At 38.4% G+C, this 18,210-nt stretch overlaps 1 protein-coding gene across 2 annotated transcripts in view; it reads left to right on the top strand.

Annotated features, from left to right (window-relative positions):
• mical2b (microtubule associated monooxygenase, calponin and LIM domain containing 2b) overlaps positions 1-18,210 on the top strand; it is an 87,120-nt gene that overhangs the window by 27,963 nt on the left and 40,947 nt on the right. The window contains exons 3-12 of one of the 2 annotated variants that reach the window (XM_059335011.1): positions 2,799-3,006; positions 6,447-6,563; positions 7,688-7,789; positions 9,064-9,219; positions 9,367-9,467; positions 13,453-13,710; positions 13,808-13,923; positions 14,054-14,180; positions 14,768-14,858; positions 17,605-17,752. In XM_059335011.1, the coding sequence (XP_059190994.1) occupies positions 2,799-3,006; positions 6,447-6,563; positions 7,688-7,789; positions 9,064-9,219; positions 9,367-9,467; positions 13,453-13,710; positions 13,808-13,923; positions 14,054-14,180; positions 14,768-14,858; positions 17,605-17,752 (1,424 nt within the window). Of the gene's footprint in view, positions 1-2,798; positions 3,007-6,446; positions 6,564-7,687; positions 7,790-9,063; positions 9,220-9,366; positions 9,468-11,073; positions 11,179-13,452; positions 13,711-13,807; positions 13,924-14,053; positions 14,181-14,767; positions 14,859-17,604; positions 17,753-18,210 lie in introns of those variants that run through there. The other variant, XM_059335010.1, reaches the window with a different exon arrangement.

The following is an 18,210-nucleotide window of genomic DNA, read 5'->3' as shown; positions in this document are numbered from 1 at the left end:
AGGTAACAAACATTAACTTTCATGAATTGAAAAGGTCAAAGTTCTAAGATGAAAACATGGGTAGTACATGTAACCGCTTAATCACCTATTTTTTACTGTAACTGGGACCATAATAACCTAAATGAACATAATGCTGTATTGAAAAAGAATAGCAAACAGCAATTGAGACCATGAAATAATTAGGAAAATGTTTACTGTGGTAGTAATAATTTAAGAAGTAGGGTCATTTTCTCATGGACACAGATTGGATCTCTTTTTGCAACCAGTTCTTTTTGCACCATGTTCTTTACAAGATGAAATTATGGATAGGAAATATAAGAGGATGCACAAATGTCAATTAAACTGTGTCTGAAAATATATAACAGTTGAAAACAAAGAAAAGTAGATTAAATACTTTTTTTGTTCGTTTTCTGCAATTTTTCTCAGGGCTGTCCACAATTGTCAATGCTTTTAGTGCCCATCATGTGCATACTAAAATTTTCAGTGTACCTTACTAGAGTATGTAGTGTGTACACGTAACTGCTTAATCACCTTTTTTTTTACTGTACCTAGAACCATAATTACCTAAATGAACATCACGCTGTCTTTAAAAAGAATTGCAACAAGCAATTGAGACCATGAAATAATTAGGGAAATGTTTATTGAGGGAGTAATAATTTAAGAAGTATTGTAATTGTCTCATAGACGTCTATACAATTGGAACTTTTTTTGTTACCAGTATCTCCCTGCTGGTCATTAAAAAGAATGCAGGTCCATTGCACTTCTGCATTGACCTCACTTTCAGGCTCAGGTGTTGTCGCTTGCTTGGTATCAATCAGGAACTAGTTGACCAAGAGGTTCTGGTGTTTGTTGTGCTAAAAGCTACAAAGGTCTCCACGTTTTGCTTTACAACAGTATGCAGTATGCACTATTTCTTTTACCAACCTAAAAAAAGCTTAAGGAATTATGGCGCATTTGTTCAAATACCCAATTAGAGTCCAATCCAGTGTGGATTGTTGGGAAAATGGATTATGGAAGTAGATTATTTCTGTAATTATATGCAAATCGTTAATTAGACCAAAGTAATCCTTGCTTTGAGAGACTGAATTCACTGGACTTTGTTTATATTACTAATAAATTCCATTTGATTAAGTAATTTGAGCTATTTATACAAGAAACTGTATAAATGTGGGCAATGTGTGTTAGTCAGATCGTAGTGCATGGCTTACACTGAGGCCTAAACACAAGATGGGAGTTCAGATACATCATGTGCTATCTCATATTTGCTGTTTTATGGGATATGTTGATTTGTCTTATTGTCTGACCATGTATGTCTAAGTATTATGAGCTGCACGTCTAGCAAAGTGTTGGAATGACTTCACATCTGAAGGAAGAGATAAGACGTCCGGAGGGGAAAGAGGCCAGAGACTTGCAGAGGGGAGATTACCAGAGATGGGTTGGGCCCAGGGTTGGCCAAAAATAACAGCTCAATTATTATTCCAGACATTTTTGTGGGAGAAACTGCTATATGGAGAAAGATGGTGACCTTGTAGCTGGGTGGGCGCTCACTTTTCTGGATCTCTGGATCCAGCATCAACATTTCTGTACTTTTTGTTTCGTTACATGGGATATGCCACCAATCATACTCTCAAAAGTAATTTAAACAAACCTTCCCACATGGTTGGGCTAATCGTTTTACCAGTTAATTTCCCTATAACTGTAAAGGGGTAAACTGCATGCTGGCCTGGAAATGAGACGTTCACTGTAATCACAGAGGACCTTTGAGACTTTCCAGATGAAGCCTTTTCCTTCCCCTGTTCCCATTTCCACATGAGGATGCTGTCTGCTGCTTTACACTCTTCTCTTTCCAAAAGCAGATACAACATCAGTGCCAGTTACAGTAAATATAGCTCGGACTTTCTGTTACACACACTGTAACCTGTGAAGTTACAGGTCATTATGATTCTGTAAAGTATACACTCTATACTCACCTTTATGATGTATTTTGTCTTTTAGTTGCTATTCAAAAAAGCATGTTCTTTACAAGATGAATATATTGATAGAAAATATCACAGGATGCAGAAATGTCAATCAAACTGCTCTGTCCACAATTTTTCAATGCTTTTTGGAGATGATAAAGCCCATCATGTGCATGCAAAAATCTTTAGTGCACTTTATTATCCTCTGTAAACACAACATGCTCAAACAAAGTACGCCTGACTTATCTCATCTGTAAGTCTATTTAGCCTACCTATCTTTCTGAGTTTTAAAGTCCGCTACAAGGTTCGATTTTCCAATAATATTCTAATTGTTTCCAGCTAATATCAATGTATATGTGCTGGATGGCGTTGCAGACGTTGTAGTGGTCTGCATGCAATGTGCAAATTCTCCTATTCACATCCATCTGTTTGTGCTGCATGTAACCCTAACCCTAACCCCCCTTTATCTGTGTCTGTATATATGTCTAACCATGTTGAATGATTAAGTTTATTTTTCTTAATTTCTGTGTCTCTCTTTATATCTCAATGTACATCCATGTTTTACCCAATATACACTTTGTATATTAACACTATGCAACAGTATTACACCTCATTGTACATCCCACTTTCACACACAACCTCATTTGGCCATAATTGAAAAAACTATACAAATACATACTTCCTACGGGCACTGCACTGGTTCCATTAAATCCCCCTTTTGATCCAATTAATAGAACACACTCATAATTACTGGTTTGTATGCTTCTTTGAAATTTATTTTTGAAACATCCCTTCCACCTCGTTCTCACTATTTTACTTTCTTGTGCTTCTCGTATTCAGTGTCTGATCATCGGAGGGGGTCCATGTGGTCTGCGGACAGCCATCGAGCTGGCCCTGTTGGGCTGTAAGGTGGTGGTGATTGAGAAGAGGGACACCTTCTCCAGGAACAATGTGCTCCATCTCTGGCCCTTCACCATCCACGACCTCCGGGGCCTCGGAGCGAAGAAGTTCTACGGCAAGTTCTGCGCCGGCGCCATCGACCACATCAGTGAGTGGCTCCTTTTTTAAACATTTCTATCATATAAAGGGAGAGTGAAGTGAGGAAGTTGACTGAAGCTTAACTTTTAACCCTCTTTAGTTTCCCTTATAGTTCTGTGGGAAGGAAGAGAAAATGTTTTTTTCCATGTCAAATAGTTTCAGAAACACAACTTCCTCAACCAATGGGTCATGAAACCCCTTTTTAAAGACACTCAACAAGCTGACAGGGTCATGGGAGACTTTTATGACTGTGGTTGTTCTTAGTAATTTTAATATTTATTTAAAAAGTAAAATAAAGGCAGAGAGGAAATATTATTCATCTGATCCTCTTTTCTGTTATTCTTGTGAATAGCAGAATAATTTCATAACCACTCATTTCTTAAATGTCCCATATTGTAAAAAGTAAGATTTCCATGTCTTTTTTGCTTATAAAGCACAACCAGGGGCTATTTAAATAATGTAAAAATGTCGATACACAGCCTCTCTTCAGAAACTGTGCTTTTAAATGAGGCGTCCCACTTCTGTTAGGTTGTGAGGTCACAGTTGGGCCCAGTGGCATCATGTGACTGATCCAGAAATTTTAATTCCATCCTTTCGCCACTATGTAAATTGGGCTTTAAAGCCCGGAGCTGTTCCTGGGGGCTTGATGCAGAAGCAACAGACCCAAAACAACACTGACCAATCAGAGCATACTGGGCTTTTTCTGGAGGGGGGCCTTAAAGAGACAGGCACTTAAATGGAGTGTATTAGGCAGAGGGGGAATACAGGAATATCCAGACAGATGGTTTGAGAAAGACATTGTGTTTTTTGAACATTTAAGCTAAAATAAAATGCCACCATGAAACTGGATATGATGAGATTCAGAAACCCTACAGTCAGGAAAAAAATTATTAGACCACCCTTGTTTTCTCATTGCTTTCTTGTTCATTTAATGCCTAGTACAACTAAAGGTACATTTGTTTGGACAACTATAATGACAACAACAAAAATAGCTCATAAGACTTTAATTTAAGAGTTGATATCTAGACATTTTACATGCTTTTCTTGATAATAACCAAAATCATTATCAAGAAAACAGTGGAAAATGGCTAGATATCTTAAATTAAACTCTTATGAGCTATTTTTGTTGTTATCATTATATTTGTCCAAACAAATGTACCTTTAGTTGTACCAGGCATTAAAATGAACAAGAAATTGAAAAAAACAATAATCTAATAATTCTTTCCTTGACTGTATGTTGATATTTTGCTGTTCTGTCTATGTACTATTTTACTTCCTTTTTTTAAAGAGACAACCTGCAAAGCTCTCTGGAGCCTTACATGTAAATAAAGGCCTACTGTGTCAAATCTCGTCGATACAGATAAATGTAAAAATTGTGTGACCACACAACGAAAGCTGTGTTCACAAAGCTGCCTTTCATGTCTGCTCTCTATATTTAACATTGTGGCATGACGGGGCGGTATTTGCTGGCTGTGTGGTTCTGTAACCTGTGAGAAGAGATTTTCCAGCAGCCTAGCTTGCTGCAGTTTGTTTCTGCAGTCTCTGTCTCCCTAGTGGCATGTTTCCATTGGCGTTTCTTCCTCACCAGCTTTAGTAACAGTGTCATGTATTAATATCTCCTCTCAAAGATGAGCTCTTCTGAGTACATCCCAACTTGTTCTCATCTGTGAGTGCAGCCAGGTCTTCCTCCCATAACTACTGCTGAGAAAGCATCTGCTTAAACTAGGGTTGTCAAAAGTATCGATACTCAAAAAAGTATCGATACTAAAACGTTGTCTCTGGATATAATACTCATTTTTAAAAGTATCGAGTATCTGAAGCTTGTTATCATAATTGCAGATTCTTTTTGCAACTGTTTTTTATTATAAATATTTAACCTGTGATTCTGTTAATTTTTACATATTGCATTTTTCTTGTTAATAAAAATATTTCTGTTAAATTTTGGGGTCTTTGTTTTTATCCTTGTAGTATCGAAAATGGTATCGAGTATTGAATATTTTCCTGAGTATCGGTATCGAGTTGAACATTTTAGTATCGTGACAACCCTAGCTTAAACTAACTGATAAAGCCTCAATAGATACTTTATGAACTTGTGCCACACTCGAGACGTGGCAACATCATCTTCAATAGGCAGAAAAAGGATCAATAAGTTCTACACAGTCAGGATATTGAGAAAAAAAAAAAGATATCGAAATCATGGCAGAACAGCAACAATTAGTATGGTAAAAAGACGATGACAGCCATTTCACAGTCGACCTTCCTTCAACCCTGATTCCAAAAAGTTGGGACTTTGTTTTCAGCGTAAATGAAACAAAAAGGGATCATTTGCTAATCATTTGTGACATTTATTCAGTTGAAAACTGCACTGGTGGACTCAGGATGTTTGAGGGGCAGGGTCAGAAGAATAAAAAGGATATGGAGTTTATTTACTATCTTTATTCAAGAGCAGGGTTTTCCGTTTGAGCAGCATTACTTGATTTTGCATTCAGATTGTGTTACTGCTCTCTCTCAAACCTCTTCTCTTGCACTCAAAATGTCTCAGCTCACACTCAGATTTTCTGTCCTTGAGCTCAAAACTGTGAGGTTCAATCCAAGGAGAAAAATTCAATTTAGAGCAACTGCTGAAGAAATGTGTGTAAGCAGCAAGTTATGAGTGCAAACACACATTTCTTCGGCAGTCGCTCTCACTTGAACTCTTCTCTTTGGATTCAAACTTTTTTGTGTGTGCACTCGAAACTTTGAGACTCACAACTTGGAACTTGAGCGAGACAACACTGTCAAAATTCACAGCCAATAGGGTGCTCAGTATGGTTCTGACCAATCACAGCGGAGCTGCCCTCTTGCGGGCGTGTTCGCTTCAATTCAGGGAGCTCGAGGACAGAAAATCTGAGTAAAGACATTTCTAGTGCAAGAGAAGAGGTTTAAGAGAGGGCAGTAAAACAATCTAAACACACAATCAAGTAATCCTAAACTGACAACCCTGCTCTTGAATAAAGATAGGAAATAAACTTCATAAAATCACATTCACATTTTGTCCATTGAAAGGACAGGCTGGAAAGCACTTCATCATGTTTTATATACCACAGGGGCAGCATAAGGGAGACAGCATCCTCACAGAGACAGTATATTTTTTGTTCAAATTATTAAATGATGATTTTAATGATGTTAAATTTGGTTTTGATTGTTTTATTTATATTATAAACAGCGTTCCTTTTTTGGAAACAGGGTTGTAGTTTTAGCCAGCCATGTCCTGTATTTTAAGATACACCTTGCTCTAATTCTAGCGTTGTGATGGGATTACAGGTGGACAGAAGGCACCTGTAGCATATGGGGCAGTGTGTTAGTAGGACTGGAGGGATTACCAGGTGGCAGATGCAGCCTTTAAGCCTTTATGTAACATTTAAGACCACAGTATCCGCATGTGTATATTTGTGTGTGTGTCCACTCCAGGTATTCGCCAGCTCCAGCTGATGCTGCTGAAAGTGAGTCTGATTCTGGGTGTGGAAATTCACGTCAACGTGGAGTTTGTCAAGCTTGTAGAGCCCCCGGCAGAGCAGACTGACGACAGTAAGTCTGCGTGTGTGTGTGCTCTTATCCATGCGTTAAAGGGTCATGAGTGGCAGTGACACACAGTGACTCTCCTGCATATCTCAGCTATATATGGAACACTCCCTGCTCACAAAATACATATGTTAAAGTGATCAGAAAGAGTCCTAGAGAGGACACGTTTGCAGTGGCAGCGTTAATAGCAAACAGTGTGGAAAATAAGTCTATTGATAGTTCTGCTTTGAGTTGCCTTTTTGAATGCCAAGTGTCCTAAATATGGCACATGCTGACTCTTTAACACTTTAACAGAGAATTGTATTATATAAAGTCCTTATCATGTGTTATTACTGTCCTCAAGACAGCATCTACTTGACATGCACAGCCCTCTTTATAGATAGGATTAGGTAGGAGAAAAAAGGAGGGAAAAAAATCATTATGCACTTAAAAAAGAGTTTAAATAAAAAGAATAACATTGAAATGTTGAGAATAAAGTAAACTTTTTGAGTTTGGTAAAGTAGACTGCAAGCTACAACCAGATTTTCCTAAATACGTCATGGAAAAAAAATATTAGACCACCCTTGTTTTCTTCAATTTCTTGTTCATTTTAATGCATGGTACAACTAAAGGTTTGGTTTTGTTTGGACAAATATAATGATAACAACAAAAATAGCTCATAAGAGTTTAATTTAAGAGCTGATATCTACCCATTTTCATGGCTTTTTTTAATTTATTTTTTATTTTGGTTATTATCAAGAAACCCATTAAACCCTTAAATATTGTAGTTATTGCTCATTTTATGATGAAATTCAGATTGTAGCTTTCAGTCTACCCAACTGTTCGGATAGAAAAAATGTTCCTCTGGTGACTTTTGACACGGGAACAACAAATCTTTCACTGTCTTTCCAACTATACCGAACACAAAAAGTTGATTCTCGTCATTTCGACTTTTTTCTCGAACACCATAATGGAGAAAATAAGCCTCCTCATTATTTTTTTCCTCCTACCTGGCACCAATCCTTTGTACCTCTGTCATCTGCCTCTCCTTTACATATTCACTTACACTCTCTTTAGATTACATAAATGCATGTTATGGTATAATAGAAACATTTAAGTGGACTCAGTTAGTTTGTTTCGTTCTTCTACAGGTCCTGGGTGGCGAGCAGAAGTCAGGCCCTCCAGCCATCCTGTCTCTGACTTTGATTTTGATGCTGTGATTGGAGCTGATGGACGCAAAAACACGTTAGATGGTGAGAAAGAAGGGAAAAAAATAACTCACAATCAGTAGTAGTGCTGGGGGTTAACTGGGGTGGTCAATAATGTTCAAAATCCTAAAAAGGCTTGTTCCTGGACCACATTTATAGTTTACGCTGCAGTCAAAGCATTATTTGTTATTTTTACTGAAAAAGGGAGTTGTCACAATGCTGCTTGTAGTCACTGTAAAACATTTCCTGTTGATATAGTGTTAACTGGAAGATGAATAGTTGTATGGTTTCAACAGTGTGAAAGAGTGTGTGAACTGTTTATGAACTTTCTGTTGGGGAGTGCTTCATGATATGTGTGATTTATGTTTGTCTGTGTGTGTGTGTTTGTCTGTGTGAGTGTGGTATATGTGTTGTGCAGATGTTTGCTGACACAAAGTTACTGATTACTGATTACAAAGTTACTTACAGAGAGAACGTTCACTCCATAAGCAGCTGTGTCTCCATGAATGCTGGGAAACTCCCTTATGTGTAAACCTACTGTAGCTATATATATATATATATATATATATATATATATATATATATATATATATATATATATATATATATATATATATATAGTCATGGAAAAAAAATATTAGATCACCCTTGTTTTCTTCAGATAATTGTTCATTTTAATACCTGGTAAAACTAAAGGGACATATGTTTGGACAAATAATAAACAAATGATAACAACAGTTTAATTTAAGAGCTGATATCTAGTTATTTTCCATGGTTTTCTTGAAAATTATTTTGGTTATTATCAAACGTTACTGAGTGAGATTAAACCAGCACCAAAAAGGATCCACACTGACTTTACATTGGCATTATTTTTGCAATTTCCATTGTTTTGAATTTGGTTTTGAGAGGTTGTGGTCATTTCATGTAATCAGGCTCTTACAGTCCAACAGCTTACTATTTTCGCAAGCAACTCCATGCATGCACTGAATAATGTATAGTGAACTTTCCAAACTTCTTGGCTCATCACTTAACAGTAGTGCCAGGTGGCATTAACACTGTTGAAACTCAAAATAACACAGCTATCTTATAAGCTATATAGCTAGCTGGTTAGCATGCTAATTTGAGTAGATATCTCTGCATTGATGTTACATTTCACATTCTGTTAGTAATGTTGGTTAATTTATCAGGTGTTTTAAACTAAAATTCTGTCCATAGCTTAAATGTTGCACATTGAAAAATCAGCCCTTAATGAAATATTTTTCGCCAGAGGTTTCCTTCCTCATGGTTCATTACAAGGTTCATTCTTCCCCTCTTGGCAGGTTTTGCTCGCAAAGAGTTTCGAGGGAAGTTGGCCATCGCCATCACGGCCAACTTTGTCAACAGGAACACCACAGCAGAGGCCAAAGTGGAGGAGATCAGTGGCGTGGCGTTCATCTTCAACCAGAAGTTCTTTCTGGAACTCAAGGAGGACACAGGTGAATTAGGAGAAAAAGTGGCCCTTGTAACACTTTAATTATTAATTTTCTCTGCTTGTGTTGTAGCCTATACTCTGGAAGGCTTTCTGTTTGCTCCTCCCAAAAATGTTTAGTACATTTTGTTCAGTAAATGTTCTCCTGTTTCAGGGATTGACTTGGAGAACATAGTTTACTACAAAGACAACACGCACTACTTTGTCATGACTGCAAAGAAGCAGAGTCTGCTGGACAAAGGAGTCATCATAAATGTAAGTTTTCACATGCATATGTAAAAACAGAAATACTGATGTTGAAAACTGGACTTTGATATAGTGTTAGTCGTGTATATTAGTTAGTGCAATTTTAGTCAATGTGTCATTACTTGTTTAAGTCTCATTTTTGCATTTTCAACATTGCACTTGATTAGCAGCAACAATGTTTGACTCAGAATGGACAGTTTAAAAAAAGCGATGTAGCAGAATGCTGTTGAATGCAGAATTGAAACCATAAATCGTAAGATGACATCACATACTAATTTACATATCAATTACATTATAACGTAACTATTTACATATATATTTTAGAGGTGGGGGAAAAAGTTGATACAGCATAGTATCGCAATACTTTGTGTGGCAATATTATATCTATTCACGGCTGCAAATATTGATACTTAGCGTTCCGACGGCCCACTATTTTTGCCGTTCTGGCGGTCGTAGTGGGCTCACTTTAAGGAATAAACTGGAGATACTGGTATCATATAAAACTGGAAGATCTATAGGCATGTGTCGGGGAAGTCGAAATAAGGGCTGGAAAGCAACGTTTTTTCTTATGTTTCATTGGAAAAAAAATTCAGAGCAGTGAAGCTTAAAGTTGTGGAAAATGCTGCAGTTGTTGTCGTCCATACATGTTTGATATCAGTTCAGTTCAGTTTGACTGAATACTTTGTTGGTCAGTCTGTGGGTTTGACTCTCATTGTGGAGAAATAAAAAGACTGAAGTGAGATGAATAGACTGAGAATTTTCTCTTATTTGACAAAACAATTCTTGATTGAATTTAATTTTGTGGACACAAAATGCAGTTAAACAGTTAAATCACAATATATTGTATCACAATACTAACCATATCACAAAATGCTTAAAATGGCAATCATATCGTATTGTTACTCAAGTATCGGGATAAAATCGTATCGTGGGACCTCTCCTGATTCACACCTCTAATATATTAATACGAGATTCGAGCAGTGTTTTTCAAACCTCTCCTGGTGTACCACTTGTCCTGCACGTTTTCGATCTCTCCCTGGTCCAGCACAGCTGATTCAAATAATCGGCACGTCATCAACTCCTGAAACTGCTTGATTACAAGCTGTCAATTAGAATCAGCTGTGTTGGAGCAGGGAGAGATCTAAAACATGCAGGACAAGTGGTACTACAGTAGAAGATTTTGGAAACACTGGTATAGACTATGGAACCGATGTGTCGTTGAATAAACTCACTTTTGCAAACTCTGTGTAGGTTTAGGGAAAAAGGCACATTAATCTTTAAGTTTAAATTGTAGAAAATGCACCAACAAACAATTAGGGGGTTGGCACAAAGTGATATTTGACTTACTACCAACACACAGATGTAAATGTAAGATTGATATATTTTTTGGCACCCTTCCTTAAATATGCCGGGAAAAGGCTCACAATTATTGTATTAAAAGGAATTACAGGTGGCAATGAGGAAAACTGGCTAACTGATGTTTTTGGGTTATAAGGCAGGACATTAATTTACTTATAATTATTATAACCTTTTTTATTTTCCTTTTAAAAAAACCATCTTGAGACAAATTGAGAGTATTGTAATTTTCTTTTTTATTACTCTTCTTTCTTTCCAGATATGTATTTGATACATCATTGTCAATTGTAATGGAACAGAGCATTTTCATTGTATTGTCTATATTGCATAATAAGTAGTTGGATATTTGTTTTTTTTGTGGCCGTGGTGTTGTTTGTTGTATGTGTATATGTTGGAAAATGTAATGAAAAATATATTAAAAATAAAAAAGTAGAATATAAAACCAGAGGAGAAGGAATTACCTAGAAAAAAACATTGGGGCTTAGTGGCGTAATAAACACACTCAAGAGAGCCACTGCACAGAATTTTTTTGTCACAGTTTGTGTTGACAGACTGAAACACACTTGTAGACAGGAGTGTGTTTGTGTTCACCAGGGCAGGCAGAAGCTGGCTTTGGCAGTGAGTGATGAGCCTCCATAGGGTATGATAATGAAATAGGGCTCTAATTAGACGCTTACTGTCTCTCTCATTCCGACCTCCTGACACACTCACAAACACCCCCCACACACAGAGACATTATGAGTCAGAGGTTGCTGTCCTCTTGCAGAGATTAGACAGTATAAATTGGGATATGATTATGGCATCAGGGTGCAGTGTGTTGTTAACCCTCCCACCCAGAGCTGGAAGGGTGTACTGAGAAGGGAGATTAGTGGGTAAGCAAGGCATGTTGAGTGTCTCTGATCGGGTTTAGACTTTGTCGAGCCAGCTAAGGCAAAGAGTGCCTGGCTCTGTTGAACTTGTGAACAGTCTTCTAAAAGCACACACACACACACACACACACACACACACAAACACACACATGCTGGGAGGAACTCAAATATACCCTCTCTCACACGCACATGCACACACACAGGTGCTGAAACTCTGCCTATTGAGCCCTCAGTGGTCTCTGGTCTCATCTTACATTGCCCATTAGTGCAGAGTGATATCTCAGTCCCTCAGCTGCGTGGCAGTTATTTCCCGAGTGAGTCCAAGGAAGATGGCATCAATTATGCGTGGGAGCTGACATAAGGATCAGTTGCAGTAGCAAACTGGACCCTTGTGATTTGGTGATTTGGAAGTACAAGCTTGACCATTAAATGACGTTCGGCTGATTGCCAAAATGCCTGAGAATCGAGCGAATTAATGATATTTGACATGACATGAAGTTCCTTGAAATGAGAGAAAACCAATTGGTGAGCTCAAATTCCAGAAAGTGGGGCTGAAATTCATCATGAGATACTTTTATAGAATAGATTATAACAAGGAGGTTCACTTTCTGTTTTATCTTCGGTGAGGTAAGCAGCTAAATATTACACAATGTTCACAAGATAGATGCTGACTTTGTCTGTCTGCTGTTTGACTGCCCTTTAAAGATAGAATATGTAACATTTCTACAAATGTCTAAAAATGACTGGACCCTTGTTGTACATTTTTTGGCTACGAGCAACGTAATCTCCTCTTCACGGTCTGTCCCTTGTGTGTGGACATGTCAGCATCTTCACTTTTGTTCACTACAAAGGCTTTTAGTAACCCTTACTGATCAAGTTGTCTTCCTTTCACCTGTTTCACCTCCACCATGTGTGTAAAAGCTAAGCCCCGCGCTTGATGAAACATGAAAGCAGAGGACATTAATGATCTCAGGGCTTCCGCAAAAATAATTTAATAGTGGCGGCCCACCGCTCCTAAATTATGCCGGCCGCTACCTTACAATAGGTAGTTTGATTGTTTTTGTTTTTTAACTCTAAAAGCGTTACGGTAAGAACGTGTTAGACCTGCTTTCTCATAAAAGCAAACACATGAAGCTTTCAAAATAAGAGCACATGTATGTGTAAGCAGAGTCCACAAGAATTTATAAGAACTGTCAAAATATGATGCATGAATAAAACAGAAGAACCCTTATTCTCCTTTACAATAATTCATTAAAATATGCAGTTATTAAGATAGTGGCATTAGAATGTGCGAGAGGCACCAAATTTAGTCTTTTAGGGCAAAAATTCTCTTCAGGGGAGCATGCCCCCGGATCCCCCTACTTTGTTCGGGTCCCGCCATCATAGTCTGTGAAAATCCTGTGGGAAACACTGTTTCTAAAACTTGTTTTGCTGTTCAGTGTCATATTTTTTAATACTTTCTAAACTGCTGATTTATATTTACTTGCACCCACCATCCAGAGGACAAATAACCCTTTACCCCGCTGCTGAAAAAAATCTTAGAGTAAACACTGAATCCTGTAAAATTTTAGCAGCAGGGATCATCATTGTGCAGCAACAGTTATGATCCCCATCATCCCATACAAGTACTTGATGTCATCAACGCCTTTTGTTACTGTTGATTGAGCATTTGATCCATCATTCATATAAAAATATTGATAACTTCAGTTAAATGATCCAGTTTATTTAAATAATCTCTGCCTTCAACCTTCCTTCCCTTTTTAATACAGGACTACTTAGAAACAGAACGACTGCTGAGTCTAGACAACGTCAACCAGGAAGCGTTGCTCTCATACGCCCGTGAAGCAGCCGACTTCGGCACAAACTACCAGCTGCCGTCTCTGGACTATGCCATCAACCACTACGGGCAGCCGGATGTAGCCATGTTTGACTTCACCAGCATGTACGCATCAGAGAATGCAGCCTTGATCAGGGAGAAACACGGACATCAGCTACTCGTCTTCCTGGTTGGAGACAGTCTGCTCGAGGTATGAAGTAGCGGTGACTGTTTGATAATCTGACCTCCACCATGACTGAGGCTCAGCTAGTGTGTGTTCTCTCTGACATCATGTTCTCTGTTTACAGCCTTTCTGGCCCATGGGTACGGGATGTGCTCGGGGATTTCTGGCGGCTTTCGACAGTGCTTGGATGGTGAGGGGCTGGGCACTGGGCAGGAGTCCTCTGGAGATACTGGCTGAGAGGTGTGTGGCTTTAAGTTCCACTTCCTTTCACTTCAGATGAGAGAGATAGAAACGTTCTGTTCTAGATTTCGTAATAGTTGTGAGATCTTTGAAGCTGCAGTATCTTGAATCAGCCACTTTGGTTCCTCAGGGAGAGTCTCTACCGGCTGCTGCCTCAGACCACCACAGAGAACATCAGTAAAAACTTTGAACAGTACACCATTGACCCTTCCACACGCTACCCAAACCTCAACTCCAGCTGTGTACGCCCACACCAGGTCAGTCAAACCCTTACAGTCATGGAAAAAATTATTAGACCATTGTTTTCTTCATTTTCCTGTTCATTTTAATGCCTGGTACAACTAAAGGTTAATTTGTTTGGACAAATATAATGATAACAACAGAAAAAGCTCATAAGAGTTTAATTTAAGAGCTGATATCTAGCCATTTTCCATGGTTTTCTTGAAAATAACCAAAATCATTTTTTTTTTTTTTTTTTTAAGATTTTTTTTTTTGGCATTTTTGTTGCTTTATTTATAGTGACAGAGTGAAAGGGGGTGATAGAGGGGAAGACATGCGGCAAAGGGAGCTCAGGCCGGATTTGAACCTGGCTCCGCCGCAGCATTTTCAAGAAAAACAAGATATAAGAATAAACTTTATTTGTTTATTTAACTGTTCTTCTGTTCTTCCTCCTGAGTGATAATTTTTTTTCTCCTTGTGTTTTTCATTTCCTTTTTTTAATTATTTTTTTTTCTCTCCTAATTTTCTCATTTTTTTCCCTCTTAATGTACGATCTGAATCTAATATTTCCTTTGTTCTCTTGTCTTTTTTTTCTCCTCTGTTTCTTCTTTTTCTTCTTCTTCAGGTGCGTCACCTGTTCATTGATGGCAAACAGGACTCGTGTCCCCTGGAGAGAGGAGGACCCACACATAGATCAGCGAACTTGTCCAGAAGAGGTGAGATGCAAAATTAATTTAATCTATTTTCCCCCAAACCACAACCACAAACATAGTTCTATCATGGAGGACAATAAAGTATGACTGTGAATGTAAATCTCAGAGGCTCCAATTGCAATTGACCCAACCCGTTTTTTTACTCCAATTTTCTATAATTGACTGCATAAACAAACAATGTTCTAACTTTTATTTCATGGAAAATTGAGGAAGTTGCCATTTCTAGACTTCCAAATGTATTTGAGTGAATGAATCAAATTCTTACCATGAAATATTGGGGATTAGTTAATATTATATTAGTGTGTACGTTGCTTAACATCCACGCCAACTTGGGCAGTGACAGTTAAATTGTTTGAAATTGACATATCTATTTTTGTCCGTAAAGAGAGTATAAACGAGGCTTCAATCTTACACACTGGACTAAGTAAGGCAGTTATTAAGCAACAGAAGAGTTTACAGCAGATATATTTTAAAGGAGTAGTTTAATATTTTGTGAAATACACTTTCTTAGCCAGAGTAAGATGAAAAGATCAATACCTATCGTATGTTCTGGACACAGCATTTTTTGTGCAAATATAATCGAACTGAAACCAATTTGCAGCTTATCCAACTTTATGTAACATGTTTTACTTTACACAAAGAGATCTTTGCAACAGATGCGTATACCAGCTATGGTCTGGTTAGTTCTGGCCAAGGGCCAATCAATTTGTGCATCTCTAATTTTAGGTTGATTATGATTTAAGATAGGGCTGAGCATGTGTAAATTGATTACATGGATAGCATGATGTGTGTTCATGCTGCTGTGATAACATCAAATATCTTTAGACCAATAGTCACACTGAGGATGGCTGCCAACTACTCAATGAGACAGTATTGTACCTTCAAAGCTCCCTGTAATGCTGGAATGGTAATCTGATCACCCTATGAGGAACCACTGAGATTAGATGCCTCCACAGCCCCATTAAAACTGCATGAAAGCTTTTGATGATACCTTTGTAAGTGAAAATAAGACGCTCTGCTACTGTTTATAAAATAGTTGTCACTGACTCAGCTTTGTTAAAGCTCTCAAGCTGTCACGCTACATGAACTGGCTGTCTAAACATGTTGCATTTTACCAAACCAGAGGGAACTCCTGAAAATGTTTTTACGAGAAAAAAAGGCTGACATCATAGCAAATGTCTGCCAAGCCTTTACTGAGGGGAAACTTGAGCCTTATCTCAGTCACAGGCTGACACACCTCGTCACAGACAATACAGCTGACTAACATTACACCCACATGAGGGTCAAACATGATGCCTCTCACAGACGTGCACTGACCTGCTCTACTCTGCACCAGCATGGTTATACTAAACATTGTGGAACTGATACTGTTGTCTTTCCTTGATGGAGGCTTCAAGTCAATGTTTAAGTCACAACTTAAGGCAGCGTTAAAATATTTTTAGGCCACTTTTGGGCAGCAGAACAAGCTCGAACAAATGGCAGACTTTCACCCAGGCGAACGGGGCTCGTGTCCCATGTGCAAACAAAAGTAAATTACTTTTTACGTTCTTTTTAACGTAAATTACTCTTTTTACTTAACTTCCGTGGCTCACGTTACCCTCGTAACTACTTCACTTCTGGCATTTACGTACCTTTATTCGTCTTTTATAACGCCTTACCAGGAAGTTTTTTGCCCTAAACCTAGCTCAGTGGTTTTGTAGCCTAAATTCACAGAAACTGCAGCCTTTTTTAGAACCGTGAATCATACCTGTATGTATAATGATGTCTGTGCTATTTTGTGAACGATCCGCGATACCTTTAGCCGCAAAACACTCATATGGGTCGTTATGGGTGGTATTGATAAACGATCTATTCCATTGTTTAGGTTGGAGATCTTGTTGGGCAAAATTGTTTTGCAAACAGCAGTTTTTTAAACATTCAAATTAATATTACCATTTATTTGGCTACCCGAAGAATGAAAGCCCAATATTCATTCTCCTTTTAGCTCTGTTTTGGTCTCCATTCTGAAAAAAAATATCTGGCTCCTCAGCTGCTACTGCTGCTCCAGATAGTAGCTGGTGGGTTTATCAGATCTTTAACACTGGAAACACCTTAAACATGGTCATGCCCTCTTGGTGAGATATGAATGAAGATCAATCAATTCAAACATATGCCTTCTATTACATGAGGCTTAATCCCACAATCATGAAAGTTAGAACTTTCATCAAAATTGGCTTTTTAAAGTTGTAACTGAGGGTGGTTGATTCAACTTTGGAGGCTGCAGTGTGTGGTACTGTTGACTTAAATCACAACATAATGCATCAGCTGTTTCAGATCATTTGACCACATCATATCTATTCATAAATGTAGGCACACCCCTAAGTATAACACCAAATACTGTGTAAACTACGGCATAAAATATTGTAAAGTTAAATTTACCTTGAAGAAAATATCCATTCCTTTGCGTCTTCATGATTGAACTTAAGAGTCGATCTGTAGAGTGAATTGTGCATTTTAAAGCATGTTAAAGTGAGTGCTGTAGATCTTTTAAGTAGGCCGGTTTGTGCCCTGACCTGAATGTCTGAATTTGGTGCCAAGGTTACTCTGCTTTAGGCTTGGGAGGTGAATCAAGCGTTTCAAGTCACAAGGTACCAGCGAAACCCACAAGTCACTGGTGTTAATGAGTTTGTTTTAATGGAATCGATGCTGTACGTACATCAGCTTGACAGACCCGTCCTGACGCTGCTGTTGACTCCATTTTCCCATGCAGGGTCCGAGGTGCGTCCTGGCCGCCTGCTGACCTGGTGTCAGAAACAGACTCAGGACTACAGAGGGGTCGACATCACCAACCTCACATCTTCCTGGAGGAGCGGCCTGGCCCTCTGTGCCCTCATACACTGCCAGAGGCCCGAGCTTATGTAAGAACACACACAAAAGCACACACAGTGTGTTCAGGAAACACGTGGAAACGCTGATGGTTATTCAGGTTTTCTGTCACCTGTCCAGACTGGCTCTCTTTGAACTGAGCAGCTTAATGAAATGAAGGAGCGGGACAAAATGTCAACCCCAAATGTTTGAACTGAGTCAGCTTTCAGCTCAGAAATATGAGTTAGTTGGTGAAGGAAATCTAATTGAGATCCAGATCTCTTTTGCAAGAGGTACCTGAGAACAAATTATACATAGAGCACAACAAGAAAAATGAATTATTTCAACCATCACACACACATGCTGGATTCAAACAATAGCAGTAGTACAGTTTTAATGCCTCTCAGAGGAATGAGTGTCTCTAACTTGGAGCTGTCTTGCATTGTTCCACTGGTAAGGTGCATAGTGTCAGAAACCAGTCTTTCCCAGTTCAGAGTTGGTATGAGGCCAA

Source organism: Centropristis striata, chromosome 6, assembly GCF_030273125.1.
Source record: "Centropristis striata isolate RG_2023a ecotype Rhode Island chromosome 6, C.striata_1.0, whole genome shotgun sequence".
NCBI lineage: Eukaryota > Metazoa > Chordata > Actinopteri > Perciformes > Serranidae > Centropristis > Centropristis striata.
Note: the sequence above shows the minus strand (reverse complement) of the source record. Positions and strands in the feature narration are given on the sequence as shown.